Raw genomic sequence first — 23,589 nt, 5'->3', positions numbered from 1 at the left:
CGTCGAAATTATGAACATTACACACAAATTAAATAATTCGTTGATGTGTCAATCAAATAAGACTTATTGCGGGTTGCGATTAAATAAATAATATTTAAAAATGAGGTTTTAATATCACTTTTCAGCGTTTTATAAGGAAAATAAGATGAAAAACTCAACAATTCCAACAATCTGTCATGTGTAAAAAATCTTTTTCTATTAGCCAAGTTTTCTGATCTCTCTGCGGGCAAGCCTCTTTAAGGTTTGTATTCAAATAACTGAGTTTTAAACATTTTTTTTTATTTTGAAAACGGTCACCGTTAGATCGAAACAGGCCAATATGCGCCATACCTCTTTGTACATGTATAACATTATGACTTTAGTTGGAAATAAGCTCATGATTCAACTGACCAAGGACAAAGGTCACTTGGCCAAAGGTCAAGGTAATTTTGATCATAGGGTCAAGGACAATGTGGATCAATCAAATAAAAACTAACATATATATAAGTATTAAACTGGTATTTACATTTTCATTAATACAGCAAATAATTATTGAGGTGGAAGTAAACACGAGTCTCAACATAGTGCGTGTATAATGTATAGTTTGCTTCATTGACTATGTTGGCGCAGGATCCGAGAACTTTAAGATGATACATGGCTCGAGAAACGACACGAGATTCAACTACGGTATGTCCTTCTCAGGTACACTTCCAGCCAGAACGACACTTTAGACACAGGTCTGCTCGGTGTGGCTTCTTCGCATCTACGTGTCGTTCGTCGTAGTCGTCGTCGTCCTCTTCCTCCTCCTCCTCGTCGACGTCATCCTCATCGTAACAACCACCGTTTTCTTTGCAGTCTGCTACAGGTAATCCACACCTGGGACATTCTATGTCTTCTACTCTGTAGGGGTTGCATGCCATGTTGCATCGCTTGCATTCTTGTTTGAAGTATACCTAGAAATGAACACAGGCGCTTGCATAGAAAATGTTATTTTCAGTTTATTTTTATATGACAGTGGTATGTGTAATCTGTTAAGCTTAAGGTTGGCAACTCCGCCACGAGCGAAACGGCACCCCATCTCACTTCAATCGACTAAAAAACACATTTATTCAAACTGACACGGTGCACATTATATGCAACCGTCATCAGGAAACATTCATCTTTAACCTACCGTGTCACTCAATACGAATTGTTACATCCAAAACACAACAATCCGTGAAAACATCGCCGAATTCCTCGCTCAAAACGCCATTTTTCAAACTGCTCCCTCAGCCTGTCCAGATTCTTCATTTACATACGGGGTTGAAAGGTCATGCGATTACATAATCCGCTGTCGTCAGGTGCACTTTTAGGGGTCATCTCGGCATACTTTATTTTAAAGGTGCATGTACAGTACGTCGTTTGCGAGATCACGGACTAATAAGATAGCATGTTTTAATACCAGTGATGAGATCGTCCTTTCATTTTCTTCAACTGCATCATTTCAGTAGTTGTTGATATTCGTTTTGAAATCGACAGATTGCATGTAACGGTGTTCAATAACTTGTTCGAGACAGGGCCGAGGTATTATATGTATACCATGAACTAGCAGTATCAGTTGAAATTTTTCGTAAAATTTGGATGGGGTAATAGCTGATAGTTGTTTGATATTTTGTTTTTAAATTGAACTTGCCATCTATTTAGGGTTATGCCTATCTTCAATTTAAAAAAATGGACCACTACATGACTAGTTGAAAATATATAGACCTCACACAATACCGGTAAGAATAAGAGGTTCTTCTGGGTGTTCTGGCGTTAGCCCTCAATACTATAAAATTCTAGTGTTGACACAAAATAACTACTACTACCCCTTAAGTATTCTCTTTTCTTTCTCATTTCAATTCAGTTTCTTTATTCTGTAAGCCCTTCAGCCAGTTTGATTATTATTAGAGTAGCATTGGATGCTTACACACTCAATTAATCAGGTAATTCATCAATAACTTAAATATTATATATGCGATGTTAAGTGGAATTACATAGATAATCAGTATTACTCGTTGACATTGTCACTGGCGGATTTAAAAAACGAATTCCCGTATCCATCAGAGAAATAATAGTAAATAGTATAAAATCATTAAAAATATCTTTCAGGGGGAGTACCAATAAATAAGCATTTTGTTCTACCTTTGTGGCAAAAGTATGCGAATCCATTCCCCCCATCCCCCCCCCCCCCCCCCCTTTTTTTTCTTTTTTTTTTAAATTTAAATTTTCAAGTATAAAATGTCTAGGCCTACTACGTAAGTGTGCAGAATGGTAGAACGAATATTCATACCCTGCCTACACTGCTCTCCGGCAGGGTATGAAGTCCCTCCCATTGCCGATAGTGTAGCAAGCCCCGATGTGATTCACATCGGGCAGTATTTAGCTGTGGTTACAATTTTCTTGGATAAAAAAACACATGTTAATTGATGATTCTGGTATCTATTATTAATATTCAAGCAACAAACCTGCACATTACGTCAATTGTTTGACAATAAATAGTAAAATCCAAAACGAGCAAGACACACGGAGATATCAGTTCATACATACCGCCATCTTTGATACAAGTGTAAAGGTCAATTTCCTTATAAGGAAATCAAAATAAATTGATGCTAATGAGATTTCCCGCGAGATTTCAACAGAAAAACATATTCGGAGTTATATACCTCGGTGAGGAAGGTCAATTCATTCTGAAATTATTTAATTACGCAAAGTAAGATTCGCTTTCTTCACAAGAGTTACAAAACAGTGGTTAAATATCTCTGATTACGTATTTATTTATCGTAGTAGCTTCTGTAATGCGGGACGAGCCTCACCTTGGTTATTCCAGAAATCAACACAAGGAATCTAACACCATGATCCATGATCATATATACAAATTTATTTACATAGAATTACAAACTCATCATATATACAAATTTATCTACATAGAATTACAAAAAAAAAAAAAAAAAAAAATACAAACTCATTCACTCTCCCAACTAAAGATTTCTGGATTAGACGGTAGGCTAATACATTGCAAAATTGTATTAGAAATGTTTAATTTTACGAACTATTACTCCAAAGTTAAACGATTTCCGCTATTTGTAGCATTTCCGAGGTTCACTGTTTTGCTACATTACGAGCAATGGGAGGGAATCGTAGCTCTGACGACGACCATCTGTCAGAAATTGTCCGTCCGTCGTCCAGAGTTACGTTATCGCAGCTAGCAGAATGGGCATTCTTGACTTCGTTTGCTTTCCTATGTACTGTCATATACGGTGCATGGTACTCTCAAGTTCAAAATGATAAATAATTTATGATTATAAATCATCGTTCATCGACGAAACTCTTCAAATAATCGTAAATTAGATGAAACTATTAAACGAGCCGAAGCGTTTTCCGAACAAAATGCATGTGGAGATGACCCCCAAAAGTGCACCTGAGGACAGTGGATTATATAATCGCATAACCTTTCAACCCCGTATGTAAATGAAGAATCTGGACAGGCTGAGGGAACAGTTTGAAGAATGGCGTTATGAGCGAGGAATTCGGCGATGTTTTCACGGATTGTTGTGTTTTGGATGTAACAATTCGTATTGAGTGACACGGTAGGTTAAAGATGAATGTTTCCTGATGACGGTTGCATATAATGTGCACCGTGTCAGTTTGGATAAATGTGTTTTTTTAGTCGATTGAAGTGAGATGGGGTGCCGTTTCCCTCGTGGCGGAGTTGCCAACCTTGAGCTTAACAGATTACACATACCACTGTCATATAAAAATAAACTGAAAATAACATTTTCTATGCAAGCGCCTGAGGAAAGGTTAATGAGGGCAAAATATAAGTGTTGGTGACCATGGCTTACCACGCAGGTTAGTTGTAAGACTGTCCTAAAAATAAAGTAAAAATTATAATTTTATACCGTCCGAAATTGTCGTAATAAAGCCAAGAAGTTACAAACTTTTGAACATTATAATATACTTTGCATATACTTGACCTTGATCGCAGTGCATTCTGGTAGAGATTTACATACTGGAGAAAACAAATATGGTGGACTTATTTTTTTAGATTCAACTTGGGCAACTATATATTGCCTGTTGCCTATCATAACTACAAACAAATAAATGCCGAGGTTTTAATGCAAACAGAATATAAAAACTAAATAAAAATTTGGCACCGGGTGATACCGGAAGTTACGAATCTGACGGGGAGTATATACAAATCCGACGGGAAGTATCTACCCGACGGGCGTAAGGACATGGCCGGGGTTACTCCAATAATATTAGAGGTTTACACGACAGGAAACTTTTGACAGACTGTCATGTAACCTCTAATCACCACCGCACGTAAAACCTGTTGCTGTGACCCATCTAATTAAAGTCGTTTAAAAGTTATCTTTACTCACATTTCATATGATCTGACTTACCTTATTCTATTTATCTATCATAAATACACAAAGTTACACAACGTGTGTCCATATCTATATCCAAGATCAGTGATTATTAGCCTCTTTTGTCGTTTAAGCGTAGGTCCCATTTGTATATACCGCCATACTTGTTTTGATTGTGACCTCTCGAGGTTATTTCCGGTTTATCCAAATTTGGAGTTGAAATAGACGAAACAAACGAAACGCTGTGAAAATATTGCGTTACGCTTTCCGTTTTATTTGTATTCCGTATTTTATAATAACCGGAACAGCAAAGTTGTTTTAGTGACCCAATATTTGAACACAGTAGGTTGCAAGTGAATTATTGTGGATATAATTATATTTAAGAGGTGTCCATCAACAGTTTGTGCATAAATGGATTGATACTTCATCAACAAGTAAGCGTACACATATTTGTTAACATGAATTATCGTTTTAGATGGTTTATGACACTTTTTTGTCGCGCCCCAGAATCAGGGCGCTGGCAGCTACAAGAAAAACACGCTGAGGGGATATGAGGTCGCAATATCCACCAATGTAATCAGGTGGAATAAGACCTCATATACGTATAGGAGTAGGCCGGGGTATGTTTTTATGTGATACGTGGCATTTTAACACACTATCGGAAATATGATGATACCCACGGAATTCTACGCTATTTCCTTTATACATATCAGTACTTCGTTAATCTCATAAACTTGCCGTGTTTGATTGATGCTCAATATTATCCGGCTGCCCTACTGCCAAATGACCTTTGGCCTCTAAATACATGCAGACGTATTTAATGCTTGTTTCACTACCCTAACTCGCATATGAGGTATTGACTTAACCAGGATTTGACCTAGATATGTACGGCGGGAATCCTCGATTCGACCTAGATATGTACGGCGGGTGTCCTCGATTTGACCTAGATATGTACGGCGGGTGTCCTCGATTTGACCTAGATATGTACGGCGGGTGTCCTCGATTTGACCTAGATATGTACGGCGGGTGTCCTCGATGAAACAGGAGAAGCTTACTCTTCCGGGGCATATGGCCTTTTTATCCTTATGCTTTTTCAGGGGTATGCCGACATGTTTACATTTTTGTTTATATTTTGCACTCGTTGACTTTGAGTTGGAATTGTGTCTTTATTGTTTTGTTGGTATTCTTTCTCGTCTTTACATTAAATTATCGGCTGTTGATTTCGTATTTCATTTTCTAAATCAACATGATGATCAGAACCTAGGATTGCTAACCAACTTGATTGCTTGTTTGGCACAACTCACACCTACATTAGTCACCTAGTTTGAACTTTACTTTCCATGTGTACATTTGGACAGTTTTCGACTACGCTGTTATGATAAGCATTTGCAATGATACAACAATGATAGTGAAGGCACATTGAACAGACCTTGCTGGTAAGGACCTCCCCAATACATGGAAAACGCAATTGCGACTCACTGTAGATCTAGAGGAAAGAACTCTATCAATTACTACGACATAGAAATATTTTATGTAATAACTAATGTTCTTAGATTGCAAGGTAAGGGCTGTCCCAATCACCTGCTCTCTGGCCTTTATCTTTTTAAACATCACTGTTGTTTATATATTTAAGCACACGTCTTTTAAACAATGCAATTATGTAATTGTTATAGGGTCGACTTCTGGAGCAAAACTCTACAACAACGGAATATGGTTTCAGTATATTCGTGTTTAACAATTTTATACTTTTTATCGTATCTGGTTGTTTCGATGTTTACTACCCCGGCTCTATATATGAGAACTTGACATTAGGAAGCAGAGTGGATGTTGGTCACTCCTTCTGGAACACATGGTTGTTATCTGCTTTTACTTTCAATTAGTAATGTTTACGTTCACAGACACAGTAGAGTTAGAAGTTAAAAAAAGAGAACTACAGGAAATTAGGGATAAAAAAATAAAAGGTAGTTTAGTAAGGTCACGTGCTAAGTGGGTGGAGGAGGGTGAGAAGCCTACTAGATATTTTTTAAATTTAGAGAATAGAAATTTTACATCTAAAATTATACCTAAATTAGAACTAGATAATGGAGATATAGTTACTCAGCAGGCAAATATTTTGGAAGAGGTCAAGAAATTTTATGAAAATTTATACAGTAATAACAATGAAATAGCAGATGTAAATTTGAATGAACTTTTAGAATCATATAACATAAATAAAATTAGTAAACAAGAATCTGACAATCTTGAAGGTCCAATCACATTGATAGAAGCTGGCAAAACTTTAAGAAATATGAAAAATAACAAAAGTCCAGGTATAGATGGCTTTACAGTTGAATTTTTTAAGTGCTTTTGGAAATATTTGGGTAATTTCATCGTTCGATCTATAAATTTAGGTTATAAACAGGGATCTCTTTCTATTTCACAACGACGAGGTATTATTTCTTGCATTCCAAAGGGAGATAAACCCAGACATTTTATAAAAAATTGGAGGCCCATTACTTTGTTAAGTGTTGTGTATAAAATAGCATCAGGTTCAATAGCAAGTAGAATAAAGACAGTGTTGGATAAAATAATTGATAAAGATCAAACAGGGTTTATAGCAGGTAGATATATAGGGGAAAATACCAGACTAGTCTATGATATAATGCAGTATACAGAAGAAAATGATATTCCAGGTATGTTTTTAATGATCGATTTCGAAAAAGCTTTTGATTCAGTGTCCTGGGAATTTGTTGAAAAAGTATTAATGTATTTTGGCTTTGGAAATAGTTTAATAAACTGGGTTAAAACTTTTAATAATAATTTAAGTGCTACTATTAATCAGGGTGGGAATCTGTCTTCTTTCTTCCAAATTAAAAGAGGCTGTCGTCAAGGCGACCCGATCGCCCCCTATATTTTCATCCTCTGTGCAGAAATACTAGCGATAAAACTCCGAAATAATTCAAAAATCAAAGGTATTGATGTTGATAACTGTCCCATACTTTTGTCACAATATGCAGATGATACGTCTCTTGCTCTTGATGGTACAGAACTATCTCTACAGGAATCAATATCCGAACTTAATTTTTATGCAAATATATCTGGATTAAAAATTAATATTTCTAAAACTCAAGTGGTTTGGATAGGTAGTAAAAAGTTTAGTTCTGACAAATTTCTTCCAGATCTGGGTTTACAGTGGGGAAGGGAACATTTTACACTTTTGGGAATTGAATTCCATATTAATTTACATGAGATTCCAAAGCTCAATTTCGATAAGAAATTAACTAAGCTTAAATCTCTTATTAGATCATGGAACAGGAGAATTTTAACGCCAATTGGTAGAATTAACATTATTAAATCAATTTTAGTTTCACAATTTAATCATTTATTTATCTCACTACCCAACCCAGATTATAGGTTTATTAGTAAGTTAAATACTATTTTCTTTGAATTTTTATGGAATAGCAAAGTTGACAAAGTTAAAAGAGATGTAATTGTTCAAGACTACATTAATGGTGGTTTAAAAATGATAAACATTAAGGCTTTCATAGACTCTCTTAAGTTAGGTTGGATAAGAAGATTATTTTCTAGCACCTCCAAATGGCAAGCAATTATAAAAACATATGTGAATACTGATATGTTGATACAGTGTGGCTCAGACTATTTACAGCAATGTGAAAAGAAATGTAAAAATTTGTTTTGGATAGATGTTTTGAAAGCATGTAGAAAGTTTGTTACATCAAATGAAGTAAATATAAATACTAATTGTATAAATGCGTATCTGAAGGCACCATTATGGTTTAATGACAAAATTACTATGGACAAAAAGTCTGTTTTTTTCCAAGACTGGTATAAGAAAGGAGTTGTAAATATAAATGATTTGATAAAGGATCATAATGCTGGTACATTTTATACGTTTCAAGATTTTACACAACTGTATCGAATACGGACTAATTTTCTCCAATATCATAGTGTCATTTCAGCTGTAAAAAAGTTCAATCCCAATCCTGTTCTCCCCATGCTGGAAATAACACGTCCATTTATTCCAGTAAACTTTGAATTTTTTTTTAAACATTTCAAAGGGTCAAAACACTTTTATAACATTATGATCAGAAATAATATTGTGCCCTCAGGACAAAGAAAATGGAATTCAATTTTTGATAGAAGCAATATTTACTGGAGTCAGGTTTTCAAACTTCCGTTTATTGTAACTAATAACACAAAATTCCAATGGTTTCAATATAGAATCAATCACCATATTCTTACAACAAACTCTCTTTTATTTAAAACTCGAATGGTGCCATCGCCTTTGTGTACACTGTGTAACTCAGAGATTGAAACCATTATTCATATTTTATGGGAATGTCAGGAGGTTCAAAATCTTCTTCTTAGCTTTGAAACTCTTTTAGATACACTCCTTATTCCTTTTGGTTTTAATAAAGAATCATTTTTATTTGGTCTTCTCACACAAAATGTAAATGGTAAAATTGATAATGAAATTCTCATTGTAATTAAACAGTACATATATAAAATGCGCTGTCTGCACAAATCCTTAAATTTAAATGCTTTAATAAATACTATACAGGACTATTTTAATATACAAAGATGTGTAGCTTATAGCAAAGGAGGTATGTATAAGGAGAGATTTAGAAACGAATGGCTAAAATGGGAAAAATTAATTAGGTTATAGCTTTCATTTCATAATATATTTAACTGACATGTCTCCTAGGCTCTAAAACACTAAACTGGTCAATAATTTTGCTTTGTTGCTCTGATAATATATTGTGATTTTTCCATCCCCTTTCTCTCCCTTTTTTGTCTATTTATCTTTCTATTTATGTATGTCAATACTGTCTGTATGTCTGTGTCTCTGTTAAGTCTGTCTGTGTCTTTCGGTCTAAGTAGGTTGGTGTTAGTCTATGTATCTGTTTGTCTGTATATGTCTGTCAGTCTTTCTGTATATGTCTGTGTCTCTGTTTAGTCTGTCTGTGTCTTTTTGTCTAAGTAGGTTGGTGTTGTTAGTCTATGTATCTGTCTGTCTGTGTGTATGTCTGTCAGTCTTTCTGTATATGTCTGTGTCTCTGTTTAGTCTGTCTGTATCTTTCTGTCTAAGTAGGTTGGTGTTGGTTTATGTATCTGTCTGTGTGTATGTCTGTCTGTTTGTCTGTACATGGATGAATAGCAGGATAATAGAAACAGAATGTGTGTTTAATATGCATTTTCTTATATATATGTATGTATACAATAATATATACAACATGTGTAGTATGTGTGCACTTGTATGGGTATATTTGAGTTGTAGTAGGTGCGGTATGTGGATATGTTTTCATGTAAGTGCTGTGTGTACATGCCAATGGATGGATATCAAAATAGTACATGTATGTGTAGTAAAGCATGTGTGCTCATTGTCATATGCAATAGTTAGTATATGACTATATGTAGTACGTATGAACATGTATATGTGTATAGTGTTGTGTACATGTATGTATATGTACTAGAACATTCATGTGTGTGGGAAGGTGTTTGCGTGGGGTGTGTCATTCTCATTCATCAGAGTTACTTCCCTTCGTTTCATATGTCACTCGGTCAGTACGGTGGTGTAACTTAGCAGACTCTGGGGGGCGAGAATGGGGGTGTGTTGGTGTGTATGTGTGTGTGTAAGCTTGTGCGTAGTAAATTATAATAGAAATACACATCAGTGCTGAAAGGTGTGAATGACCATAAAATGTAGATGTCTTGTGTTTGTTGATAATATATGTTTAACTGAATAAAATGTTTTGCTTCTAAGAGTTCTCTTGTTGGTGTCTTCTTTTGTAGTTATAATGAAAACATACTGATATGGTGTACTCAGCATTACAAACATATTTTGTAGTCTGCTACAGGTAAAATATAAAACAAAAAATTGTAGCAAGCCATACCTTCTTTGTCCCTTCGACACAGTATACCTGGGCGCTCTCCCAGTGTCCTTTACATGATGAACAACCGAAGAATCCATATTTCCGCTCCAGTCTCGGTCTTCGTCCCCGTCCCCTTTGTCTGCGTCCTCTAAACATTCTTATGACCTAGACAGACTAACGTTTACTAGGCGTGAACAAGTCATTGTCTATACATATATCTGTTTTAAGTAGCAATATCTAGTAAGTCTATTTTCACTTTCGCTTTCCATAGACTTATACTGTAAGTTCCAGAAATCAAGCAATGGGTTCACTTCCTAGTTGTGTTTTGTAAAACACCCCCAGACATTGGTGCATAAGGAAACTAGTCAGGAAACATGCCCTTTGTTTCTAGATACTACGGTTTAGTGGAATATCGGATATTTTATACAAAAATGTTTTTGATTTAAAAAAAAACAAACTTTTTTTTGCTAATCCTTACAGCGCTGTATGATAAAGAAAAATGTTGATATGTATAGTGAGGCATTTCCTTATTTCAATGGTAAGTTTGCAATATCATCATAATCTTTTTATCCTAGATGTCTCAACTCTTCAAATAATTGGTAAAACCTTGGGAGAGCCGTGAGAAGCGATTTATCTTTTAAACATGTTCAATAGGTAACTTCGGCATGACATAATTTCATCATTCACGTACATTGTGGATCTACTTTTAATTATTTCCGCCCGTCAACGGACTTGAACATACACAATGGTCATGTATTTGATAATTTAGTTACTGATCCTTGTTAATGTAGCTTAACTTGTAACTAGCATTCTGAGTGGTTAAGGTTAAGGTTATACGTATTGCTATCACGATATTGAAAAATATTGTATAGTTTTATATATATATATATATATATAAAGGATTAATTGTGCAATGAAATTATTCTTACTCTGAAATAGCATGCCCAGCTTTATTTTTTTTTCTAGTCAAAAAGCCCATATGGTGTTTGGAAAGTTTATTGTGACCATTTCCACAAAATTTATTATGATGCACGCTGGCATACCGGATATATTCAGTAGTAATAGTGATGACAAAAATGTGTAAATCTAAATCTAGCTGATATTATGCGTATGGTGAAACTTTCTGTATACAGTGTAGTCATTTATCATGTCTAGTGAAATTATAGGAATTTGATTATACATTGTCGTATTTGTAGGCACATGCATGGATGGATGATGATGATGGTGACGATGATGATGGTGGTGGTGGTGGGTGGTGGTGGTGGTGGTGGTGACGGTAGTGTGGAGGAGGATATATTACAATTATTGACTGTTAATGATGATATATGTGTTTGGAAAATTAAAAAAAAAATAAAAATAAATTAAATGAAGGAAGAAAGAAATCAGATGCCGGCTCAACTGCTTACAAGAAACTTACAACAGATGTTTCGAGAGATGTTGTAGAAATTTAATGGTCACTATTATGATTTCATGGAGATATACTATAATGCCATGTATATTTGTATGGCATAATGCTCGACACGTTCAGTATACATGCCTGGTGGTTTCATAATCACGCTTCCAATTTTGGTAACTTGCCATTACTTAGTTATAGCCTAGCTTTAACGAAAAAGACGCATGCTTTACAGGAAAATTGGTTTTGTCCTGCCTGTAACAGGGGTCTCCTTGTCAACATTCGATCCTATTTTCCACTCACTCGCCTCACCATATCTTGTTCTTCAACACAGAATAGATGAAAATACGATAGTGGATGCAAAAATCTTTCTGAGAAATCTTGTTTTACATCACGTTACATAAAAGCAGGTTCTTATAAGTGTGTATAAACATATACATTGACCTATTCTTGTTAACAATCTTTTATAATTACTGTCGGGAAATTAGACCTTCAAAACAGACACCAAATCAGTGGTCGAAAAAAAGACAGAAACTGTAAGGTTAATGGACCTTCTTGGACCTTTTTCTTAATGTCCTTCAGAACGTGACGTAAAATCAAACGAATTGAGACACTCGTGGCAATTTATACAACCATTTTCATTGGAATACCTAGGTCTAGGTACAACTCCATTTAGACCGACACTTGTCACACAGGTCTGATCGGTGTGGCTTTTTCGGATCAGCGTGAAGCTCGTAGTAATATTGGACAAAACATTCACCGTTGGCTTTGCATTCTGATATAGTGGTGCTCCGCTTGCATTCTTGCTTGAAGTATGCCTGACAAAAGTTGTTTCAGATCGTCCGAATTTTGTATTCGTTCTTCAGCAGATGCTTCAGAAATAATATCTCTTGTTAGCCCAGCTGGAAGTCCTCGAGGGGCCTCAGAGAAAACCCATTTTCCGTTACCTTAATTTCCAGAAAAACGAACGATTCATTGTACCAGTTTCTTCATTCACCCATCTTGTCACAGTTGATTCGATATTCAACGGATTATTTCTAATATCGTGACTTCCGTTAAAATTCTTAATAAAATAGAAAAAATGCCAGTATGTACTATGCATAAACATATCAGAACATTTATCAAAAGTGGAGACCAAAACATTTGCTATTATATATTTTTTTTATTAGATAACTATAAATACAAATGAAGACCAACATAACAAATATAATTAAGAATTTGTTATAATAAAGATGTTTCGTCCTTCTAGGAATCGTTAGAGATGTTAAGGGCCTCGATTTATCATAGGAGACGAAATCTCGAAAGACCTCAAAAGAAATGTCAACATCTTGATGGGAAGGTGGTAAAGGCCCATTTGTTTTCAATAATCTTTGGACGAACCAGATATCTTTGTTAACATGTTTTGTTTTGTAACATCTGTCAATCTCTGCTCTATGATTTTAATTGGTATGTTATGGACTTCCGGTGAAACATAACCGCTATAAAGTCTGTGCATTACAAGTATTGACATATATTAATAATTGGTGATTTAACAAACACATTGGTAAGCAATATGTAGTTCGACATATCTTTTTTGTGCCTTTGACACAGTATACATGGGCACTTTCCCAGTGTCTTCTACATAACGAACATCCAAAATATCCGTAGTTCCGCTCCAGAGGTGTTACGTCGTCATCCTCGTCGTTTACTCATTCCTCTTATCAATAAATAGTTCAGTATCAACAAAGGCTGTCCTTAATCACTGATATACTTCCAGGTAAGGTAGATTTTCATTTTCGTATTCCGTACATGTACTGATATCCTTCTGATGTCCATTTATCAGTTTGAATTATGAGATACCTTATATATCACTAGGACATAGGGATCTGCACTTTGAAATGTATGGGACGGTGCCACCATGGGCTTGAGGCATTTGCCCAAATATCGACTTCGTCCTACAACTTGACTCCTCGACCCCCATGGTCAAAAGTATCATATCAAAAAATCTTCTGCACGTAGCAGAGAGTACTATCCTCTTGAATTTATGATACCTTTGACCATGGGGGTCAAGGAGACAAGTTGTAGGACGAAGTCGATATTATTTACTTGTATGGATATATTGCTATCAAAGACTTTCCCAGAACTATGCTCTGGATATTATTCATATTTGACCGGAAGCATCCATAGGGTTGGGAATTCAGAATTGTAGAAATGGTTGGGCTGACAACCCCAGGGGACAGAGGGCCAGGGCCCACTTGAGGAAATTTGCCAAATTCTTTGAAACCCTTCTTCTGTAGGAATAAAAGAATTTGATCTATATTTGGTCTGAAGCATGCTACCAGTTTTGTATAAACGGTGAAGCTGGACCCGAGGGATCTGAGGGATGGGACCAATTAGGGGAAAACTGCAAATTCTTTATTTCAAATCCTTTTTGTTCTATTTCGCATAAATGACGGGAAAAAAATAGTCTCAACCGAACTTGGGTTAAGAGAAATTAATTTCCTATAAAATGTGTGACACGCTGATAAAATATTTATTATTATTATTATTATTACAAGCTTACCGGTTATAAGTATTTATATATCAAAGTATTTAAAATGCTGAAGTATCCATCCACGTAAATATGGTATATCATATACACGTCTCTTTCAGAAGGTATAAAGTTGTAGTTACATTTATTATGAAGTGTTTACAAAGGGATACGATATTAACGGGATCCTGGGGTCAAGGTCTGCTGAGACTAGCCAGATCACACCTGCAGACCAGTCAATTTTAAACAAAGATGCACCCTGTAAATGAGAAGTACAAATATACTTGATAGAACTATCCCGTGAAGTAATTCGACTATGGTTGAGAAGATGAATTATTTATATGACCATATCCGTAAACTGTAAAACGAAAGTAGGTCTTGCCCAACTACATATAGATTACGATACGATAGCTATAAATTAAATCATTGTTACTTTCCATTGTAATTTAGCACAATGGTGTCTCAAAAAGTGCGAAAATAATCCGGTAATGTTCAATGGTCTTCTGTTTTTATTACCGTCGTGTTTTCTGGGTCACGTTCTAATAACCGACGCCACGAAATGTCATACAGCTAATGGACCAAAGTGTTATCCACTCCAAACCTCCACTTATCGACTATAGATGCCTGATTCTATAGCATGTGGGCTTCCTACGTCATCAAATTCATTTCCCGCGAAATTACTGGGAAATCTAAAACAATTATTTAAATGAAATGAAGCGAAAGAAATAGAAAACGTCTAAATAAAAGTAACGTGATCAGTATTGAGTACAACGTTAAAGTTCATTGTAAATAATTGCCACTATTTGCTAACCTAAAGCATGAGTAATTTAAATCAAATTATTTTAAAATCCATATTTCGTTTCTATTATAATCTTAAAATTTGTATCACAAGATCATTTAGAAGCTTTGCAGTACTTACTCTTCCAAACGCACAGATGCTTTGATTTTAACAAAGATGGCGACCTGAAGCTGGGAGGTGGTTTGGATTGGAATTAAATTGCGTATATTTCGGCAAGTAAACATCGTACAATGTTCCCGTATTGTCAGATCATCTAATTTTGTCATTATGTATTCAGAACAGTTGTTGTTTAGTCGCTACGGTCATTAACATAAAAATTCGGATTATCATATAAATACTTATTTAATTATATAATCTGTGGGTCTGAGGGATGGGTGTGAGGGGTGGGATTCAATAGAGAAAATTTAGCCTATTCTTTAAAATCCTTCCTTCTAGGAATGACCAGATTTTTTCTTAATCTGGTCCCCATATCAGAGATACGGGTGCCCTATAGTAATCACTCCGTCCGTCCTTCCGTCCGTGTGTCTGTCCATCTACTTTAGCTCTCAGCTGATAACTTTAGTATTTATTAACCGATTGACATGACATTTGGTTCAGATGTTCAGTTCACAAAATACAAGATCACAGGTTAATTGAAATTTTGTATAACATTATGACATTTAGTCGGAAATAAACCCATGATTCAACTGACCAAAGATAAATGTCACTTGGTCAAAGGTCCAGGTAATTTTGATCATAGGGTCAAGGACAATGTGGATCAATCAAATGAAAATTTACATATAAGTATTAAACTGGTATTTACATTTTCATTAATACAGCAAATAATTATTGAGGTGGAAGTAAACAAGAGTCTCAACGTAGTGCGTGTTTGATGTATAGTTTGCTTCATTGACTATAAATATATAAAATTAACTAATTAAAACCAAAATGAAAGTTGGCGCAGGATCCGAGAACTTTAAGATAATACATGGCTATACTCGGGAAACGACACGGGATTCAACTACGGTATGTCCTTCTCAGGTACACTTCCAGCCAGAACGACACTTTAGACACAGGTCTTCTCGGTGTGGCTTCTTCGCATCTACGTGTCGTTCGTTGTCGTCGTCGTCGTCGTAGTCGTTGTCGTCGTCGTCGTCGTCGTCGTCGTCATCGTAACAACCACCGTTTTCTTTGCAGTCTGCTACAGGTAATCCACACCTGGGACATGCTATGTCTTCTACTCTGTAGGGGTTGCATGCTATATTGCATCGCTTGCATTCTTGTTTGAAGTATACCTAGAAATGAACACATTTTGTCTCGTCATTAAGGTTAATGAGGGCAAAATATAAGTGTTGATGACTATGGCTTACCACGCAGGTTAGTTGTAAGACTGTTCTAAAAATAAAATAAAAATTATAATTTCATAACGTCAAAAATTGTCGTAATGAAGCCAAGAAGTTACAAACTTTTGAACATTATAATCTACTTTGCATACACATGACCTTAATCGCAGTGCATTCTAGTAGAGATTTACATACTGGAGAAAACAAATATGGTGGGCTTATTTTTTTAGATTCAACTTGGGCAACTATATATTGCCTGTTGCCTATCATAACTACAAAAAATAAATGCTGAGGTTTTAATGCAAACAGAATATGAAAACTTAATAAACATTTAGATATTATCCGTTACGAAATATCACGATCGCGATGCATGTTGCCTTCCTCGCTTCACCATTTGGTTCCTACTCGTTTGTGTTTCTGTTTTCGGTGCATTCGCAATCAGTATTTCATTCAATATGGGGGCGGAGCGAAATGGAATTTCTTCGGGACGCAGTTAATTATTTTCATTTTTATAATTTTAAGAATAAATAAGAAGATGGAACTTTCCGAGGGTGGTAATAATGTAAAGTGTGTAACTTTTATTGCTGAAGAGAAATACATACGGATCTATTCGTGTTTTTAATTGATAAAAATTACTATTTGTCGGGGGTGTAGCACCTTCAACATATTGTTACTGACAGAGGATGCAGGTTAATGAAGACTATGGGAGAGTTTTATAGTTGACATCATGAGTTCATGAAATATTATATTTCCTTGTGCGAAATGAAGATAGACGTATTTAATGCTTGTTTCACTACCCTAACTCGCATTTGAGGTATTGACTTAACCAGGATTTGACCTAGATATGTACGGCGGGTGTCTTCGATTTGACCTAGATATGTACGGTGGGTGTCCTCGATTTGACCTAGATATGTACGTCGGGTGTCCTCGATGAAACAAGAGACGCTTACTCTTCCAGGGCATATGGCCTTTTTATCCTTATGCTTTTTCAGGGGTATGCCGACATGTTTACATTTTTGTTTATATTTTGCACTCGTTGACTTTGAGTTGGAATTGTGGCTTTGTTGTTTTGTTGGTATTCTTTCTTGTCTTTACATTGAATTATCGGCTGTTGATTTCGCATTTCATTTTCTAAATCAACATGATGATCAGAACCTAGGATTGCTTGTTTGGCACAACTCACACCTACATTAGTCACCTAGTTTGAACTTTACTTTCCATGTGTACATTTGGACAGTTTTCGACTACGCTGTTATGATAAGCATTTGCAATGATACAACAATGATAGTGAAGGCACATTGAACAGACCTTGCTGGTAAGGACCTCCCCAATACCTGGAAAACGCAATTGCGACTCACTGTAGATCTAGAGGAAAGAACTCTATCAATTACTACGACATAGAAATATTTTATGTAATAACTAATGTTCTTAGATTGCAAGGTAAGGGCTGTCCCAATCACCTACTCTCTGGCCTTTATCTTTTTAAACATCACTGTTGTTTTTAGAACGATCGATCCTGGCTATAAATGTATTTAAGCACATGTCTTTTAAACAATGTAATTGTGTAATTGTTATATGGTCGACATCCGGAGCAAAACTCTACAAAAAAGGAATATGGTTTCAGCATATTCGTGTTTAACAATTTTATACTTTTTATCGTATCTGGTTTAATTTCAATAAGTAATGTTTAGCCTTCGTTCCCTCTAAGTTAGATTTAAAGGTGTTTTGCTTCTAATAAGAGTTCTCTTGTTGGTGTCTTTTGTATTGATAATGAAAACATACTGATATACATGTAGTGTACTCTGTATTACAAACATATTTTGTAGAAAGCCATACCTTCTCTGTCCCTTCGATACAGTATACCTGGGCGCTCTCCCAATGTCCTTTACATGATGGACAACTGAAGAATCCATATTTCCGCTCCAGGGGCGGTCTTCGTCCTCGTCCCCGTCCCCTTTGTCTGCGTCCTCTAAACATTCTTATGACCTAAACAGACTAACGTTTACTAGGCGTGTACAAGTCATTGTCTATACATATATCTGTTCTAAGTATCAATATCTAGTGAGTCTATTTTCGCTTTCGCTTTCCATAGACTTATACTTTAAGTTCCAGATATCAAGTAATGGTTTCACTTCCTAGCTGTGTTTTGTAAAACATCCCCAGACATTGGTACATAAGGAAACATTTCCTTTGTTTCTAGATATTACAGGTTAGTGGAATATCGTACATTTTATACAAAAATGTTTTTGGAATAAAAAAATAAAACTTTTTTTTGCTAACCTTACAGCGTTGTGTGGTAAAGAAAAATGTTGATATGAATAGTGAGGTATTTTCTTATTTCAATGGTATTTGCCACATCATCATAATCTTATCCTAGATGCCTCAACTCTTCAAATAATTGGTAAAACCTTGGGAGAGCCGTGAGAAGCGATTTATCTTTTAAACATGTCCAATAGATAACTACGGCATGATATATTTTCAACATTCACGTACATTGTGGATCTACTTTTAATTATTTCCGCCTGTCAACGGACTTGAACATACACAATGGTCATGTATTTAATAATTTAATTACTGTCCCTGGTTAACGTAGCTGAACATGTAACTTGCATTCTGAGTGGTTAAGCTAGTTTATACTTATCGCTATCACGATATTGAAAAATATTGTATAGCTTTATATATATATCAAGGATTAATTGTGCAATGAAATTATTCTTACTCTGAAATAGCTTGCCCAGCCTTTTTTTCTAATAAAAAAAACATATGATGTTTGGAAAGTTTATTGTGACCATTTCTACAAAAGTCTGCTTTTGATGCACGCAAGCATACTGAATATTCAGTAGTTATAGTGATGACAAAAATGTGTAAATCTAAATATAGCTGATATTATGCGTATGGTGAAACTTTCTGTATACAGTGGAGTCATTTATTATGTCTTGTGAAATTATAGGAATTTGATTATACATTCTCATATTTGTAGGCACATGCATGGATGGAAATGTTTTATTGATGATGGATCATGATGATGATGATATAATGCTCGACTCGTTCAGTATACATGTCGAGTGGTTTCATAATCACGCTTCCCATTTTGGTAACGTGCCATTACTTAGTTATAACCTAGCTTCAACGAAAAAGACGAATGCTTTTCTGGAACACTTGGTTTTGTCCTGCCTGTAACAAGGGTCTCCTTGTCAACATTTGATCCTATTTTCCACTCACTCGCTTCACCATATCTTGGTATTAAACACAGAATCGATGAAGATCTTACGATAGGGATGCAAAAATCTTTCTGAGAAATCTTGTTTTACATCACGTTACATAAAAGCAGGTTCTAATAAGTGTGTATAAACATATACAATGACCTATTCTTGTTTACAATCTATCATAATTACTGTCGGGAAATTAGACTTAGAATTACACCAAATCAGTGGTCGAAAAAAAACAGAAACTGTAAGGTTAATGTCCTTCAGAACGTGACATAAAATCAAACGAATTGAGGCACTCGTGGCAATTTATACAACCATGTTCATTAGGCGACCGGTACTCAAAGATTGGGCTAGCCTTGGGAACTTATTTGATGGTACCCTGGTCTATAGAAATTAGATTAGAACACCTATGTACACCTCCATTCAGACCGACACTTGTCACACAGGTCTGATCGGTGCGGCTTTTTCGGATCAACGTGAAGCTCATAGTAATATTGGACAAAACATTCACCGTTGGCTTTGCATTCTGATATAGGTAATCCGCATTTCGGACATTCGATGTCTATTACCCTGTAGGGGTTTATGCTATGGTGCTCCGCTTGCATTCTTCCTTGAAGTATGCCTGACAAAAGTTTTTTTCAGATCGTCCGAATTTTTAATCGTTCTTCAGCAGATGCTTCAGAAATAATATCAAATTGCATATTACACTCTTGTTAGCCCAGCTGGAAGCCCGCGAGGGGTCTCAGAGAAAACCCATTTTCAGTTACCTTAATTTTCAGAAAAACGAACGATTCATTGTACCAGTTTCTTCATTCACCCATCTTGTCGCAGTTGATTCGATATTCAACGGATTATTTCTAATATCGCGACTTCCGTTAAAATTCTTAAAAGAATAGAAAAATGCCAGTATGTAATATACATAAACATATTGAACATTTGTCCAAGGTGGAGACCAAAACATTTGCCATTATATATTTTTTTTATTAGATAACTTAATAACACATACCAAATACAAATGAAGACCAACATACCAAATATAATGAAGATTTTGGTATAATAAAGATGTTTCTTCCTCTAGGAATCGTTAGATTTGTTAAGGGCCTCGATTTATCAGAGGAGACGAAATCTCGAAAGACCTCAAAAGAAATGTCAACATCTTGATGGGAAGGTGGTAAAGGCCCATTTGTTTTCAATAATTTTTGGACGAACCAGGTATCTTTGTTAACATGTTTTGTTTTGTAACATCTGTCAATCTCTGCTCTATGATTTTAAAAGCATAGTCTACTGGTAACTTAGTATAAAAATACTAATGTTACATATCCACACGTCATTTCATCAAGACAGATTTTCAATATCAAATTATCCTGCTGTTTTAATTTCAACTAATATTTGAACACTTAATTTTCTAATAATAATTAATGGTGCTCTACCCAATTCATTGTAATTTGATTTAAACACCCTGTGTATCTTTACATATACGTTATAGGGACGAGTTATGATCAGTTAATTGGTATGTTATGGACTTCCGGTGAAACATAACCGCTATAAAGTCTGTGCATTACAAGTATTGACATTTATTAATAATTGGTGATTTAACAAACACATTGGTAAGCAATATGTAGTTCGACATATCTTTTTTGTGTCTTTGACACAGTATACATGGGCACTTTCCCAGTGTCTTTTACATAACGAACATCCAAAATATCCGTAGTTCCGCTCCAGAGGAGGTGTTACGTCGTCCGAATCGTCGTTTACTCATTCCTCTTATCAATAGTTCAGTATCAACAAAGCCTGTCCTTGATCACTGATATACTTCCGGGTAAGGTAGATTTTCATTTTCTTATTCCGTACATGTACTGTCAAATAAGTACTTCCTTGTTGTGTTTTCGTAAAACAGCAATCATTTAAATACCTTCGAATGCTTTTTGTAAATGTGATATAGATATTTACGGGATATGTAATTACTATATATATACACAAAACAATTACAGATTAGGTAGGGAACTGAACAACATAATACTATATTTATAAGGAATACCACTCTCCTCGGTGATGTTAGGACACAAAAGTGTGGAAAACCAGCACAGGAGAATTGATTTTTTGGATATCGATATGAATAATTGACAGCCCCACCCCCAAAAGAAAAAAAATCTATAGTACAAAGGTGCACGTTACATATTTGAATCGTACTTTAAATATGGCTTTAGGAACTCTCAGGATGGCATCATATTTTCATTGTATCAGTATAACAAAATAATCTGTATAGGACTAGGTGAGGACGAGCTAGTGCGAAATAATACTTTGCTGATCTTTCTGGGACACCTGCTCACTATCTGCTTGGAAGGTCGTGTGGAACGGGTTTGGCTGCATCTGGATATCTATCTCGCGAAGAGATGCTTATAATATCACTTATAAACAAAATGGCGTCGAATTCACAGAAGAACAAATAGCGTCATTTTCAGTGTGTTTCTGTCTTGGTTTCTATAAAAACAATAGCGTTTTTCCAGTTAAAGAAATATTAAAATGATTAAAACTTTCCCCACTAGAAAAGTTTAAGAGTGTAGCAACCATTGATGTCAAAACTATGAAATCCTGAAGACAAACAAAAATATCAGCGTGGACCTAACATTTAAGGAAGACAGTGTACTATTATGAAATATTAAGAAGCGTGTCAAAGAAGGCAAATCATATTTGAATACTCATTTATCTAAATATTAATGTGTTGAATTATTTGTCGTGTTATAACTTTCACTACTTGTATATACATAGCTGACGAATAGTCTTAAAGGAATTACATTTCATTCCAAAAACATGTCCACACGGATGACCCTAGGCTCACTTGTGGCAGAGGTCAATACGTGCCTAGTGTCCACAAGGATAACCCGACCTACACTTGTGGCAGAGGTCACTACGATGAGCCTTTTCCGGGTCCACGTGACGCTCATCCGATCTGGGACAATGGCATGACTGCGCAGGGTTCCCACATCTAGGGCACTGCAGCGACTCTACTCTGTAGGGTCTACAGGCGATTTTACATTTCTTGCATTCCTGCTCGTAGTAATCCTGAGGCAATACAGAGAACAGCACCTTATAAGGAACGATTTACAAAGTTCTATAATGATAAAGGTGAGCTTAGATTCTATGATAACACAATATCTGACATAGTTTACTGTTAAACTTTTATTCTATAATAACACAATATCTGACATAGTTTACTGTTAAACTTTTATTCTATAATAACACAATATCTGACATAGTTTACTGGTAGACTTTTATTCTATAATAACACAATATCTGACATAGTTTACTGGTAGACTTTTATTCTATAATAACACAATATCTGACATAGTTTACTGGTAGACTTTTATTCTATAATAACACAATATCTGACATAGTTTACTGGTAGACTTTTATTCTATAATAACACAATATCTGACATAGTTTACTGGTAGACTTTTATTCTATAATAACACATTATTTGACACAGTTTACTATTAAACTTTGATTCTATAATAACAAACCATAATGTGTCCTTAAGGATCAACTCGAATAACATGCTGGTCAACTATTTCGATACAAACATTTACTGTTGGACGTTCATTTCCTTCCTCAAAATTCAAATGGCGAGACAAAAAATTGACTCAATCTTATAGGCTAATATCCCTAGGAAATATGGTTCACAAGCAGAACATACCACATAAGTCCATAACCATTACGTAAGGAGTATATGAAAGGGCGTACCTACATCGCCTCCGCTTCCTTTTCTGTAGACCTGGGCACTCTCCCAGTGTCCATTACAGGACGGACATCGGAAATATCCATACTGACGCTGGCCTGGCATATTGGCTGGAATCCTAAATCATCAAGTGATAGTTGATTTATGTCGGGTATAAATAAGGACGTTGGCAATGTGCCAGGTATATTCCAGGTAAGTAAAGAAAACATTGCATTTTCAATTTCGGTTTCGTGACTGAATATCCCCATAAGAGAAATGTTGGTTTCAAACGTTATACAAGAATGCACACAAGTACAGACCATATTTAAATAAAGTATACGCTCTCTTTGGTCATTTCACTTAGAAGGTCCGGATTACAAATGTCGTCCGTCATCGTTTGCC

General features: G+C 35.5%; 2 protein-coding genes and 1 long non-coding RNA gene across 3 annotated transcripts; all 3 read right to left on the bottom strand.

The window, feature by feature from the left end:
* Positions 1 to 483: 483 nt before the first annotated feature.
* Positions 484 to 10,502, bottom strand: LOC117325086 (zygote arrest protein 1-like). The gene is made up of 2 exons (XM_033881016.1): positions 10,262 to 10,502; positions 484 to 932 (listed from the first exon to the last, which is right to left on the bottom strand). The coding sequence occupies exons 1-2, from the start codon at positions 10,394 to 10,396 to the stop codon at positions 678 to 680; spliced, it is 390 nt and encodes a 129-aa protein (XP_033736907.1). The 5' UTR covers positions 10,397 to 10,502; the 3' UTR covers positions 484 to 677.
* Positions 10,503 to 15,805: 5,303 nt separating this feature from the next.
* LOC117325085 (zygote arrest protein 1-like) lies at positions 15,806 to 18,293 on the bottom strand. Its single transcript, XM_033881015.1, has 2 exons — positions 18,100 to 18,293; positions 15,806 to 16,215 (listed from the first exon to the last, which is right to left on the bottom strand). Exons 1-2 carry the CDS (start codon positions 18,238 to 18,240, stop codon positions 15,958 to 15,960), a joined length of 399 nt encoding a protein of 132 aa, XP_033736906.1. The 5' UTR covers positions 18,241 to 18,293; the 3' UTR covers positions 15,806 to 15,957.
* Positions 18,294 to 21,026: 2,733 nt separating this feature from the next.
* LOC117325083 lies at positions 21,027 to 23,344 on the bottom strand. The gene is made up of 2 exons (XR_004532131.1): positions 23,218 to 23,344; positions 21,027 to 22,535 (listed from the first exon to the last, which is right to left on the bottom strand). It is a non-coding gene; the product is annotated as an uncharacterized LOC117325083 (long non-coding RNA).
* Between the last annotated feature and the right edge of the window lie 245 nt (positions 23,345 to 23,589).

Source organism: Pecten maximus, chromosome 4 (genome assembly GCF_902652985.1).
Source record: "Pecten maximus chromosome 4, xPecMax1.1, whole genome shotgun sequence".
Classification (NCBI taxonomy): domain Eukaryota; kingdom Metazoa; phylum Mollusca; class Bivalvia; order Pectinida; family Pectinidae; genus Pecten; species Pecten maximus.
This window is presented reverse-complemented; position numbering and strand designations above follow the sequence as displayed.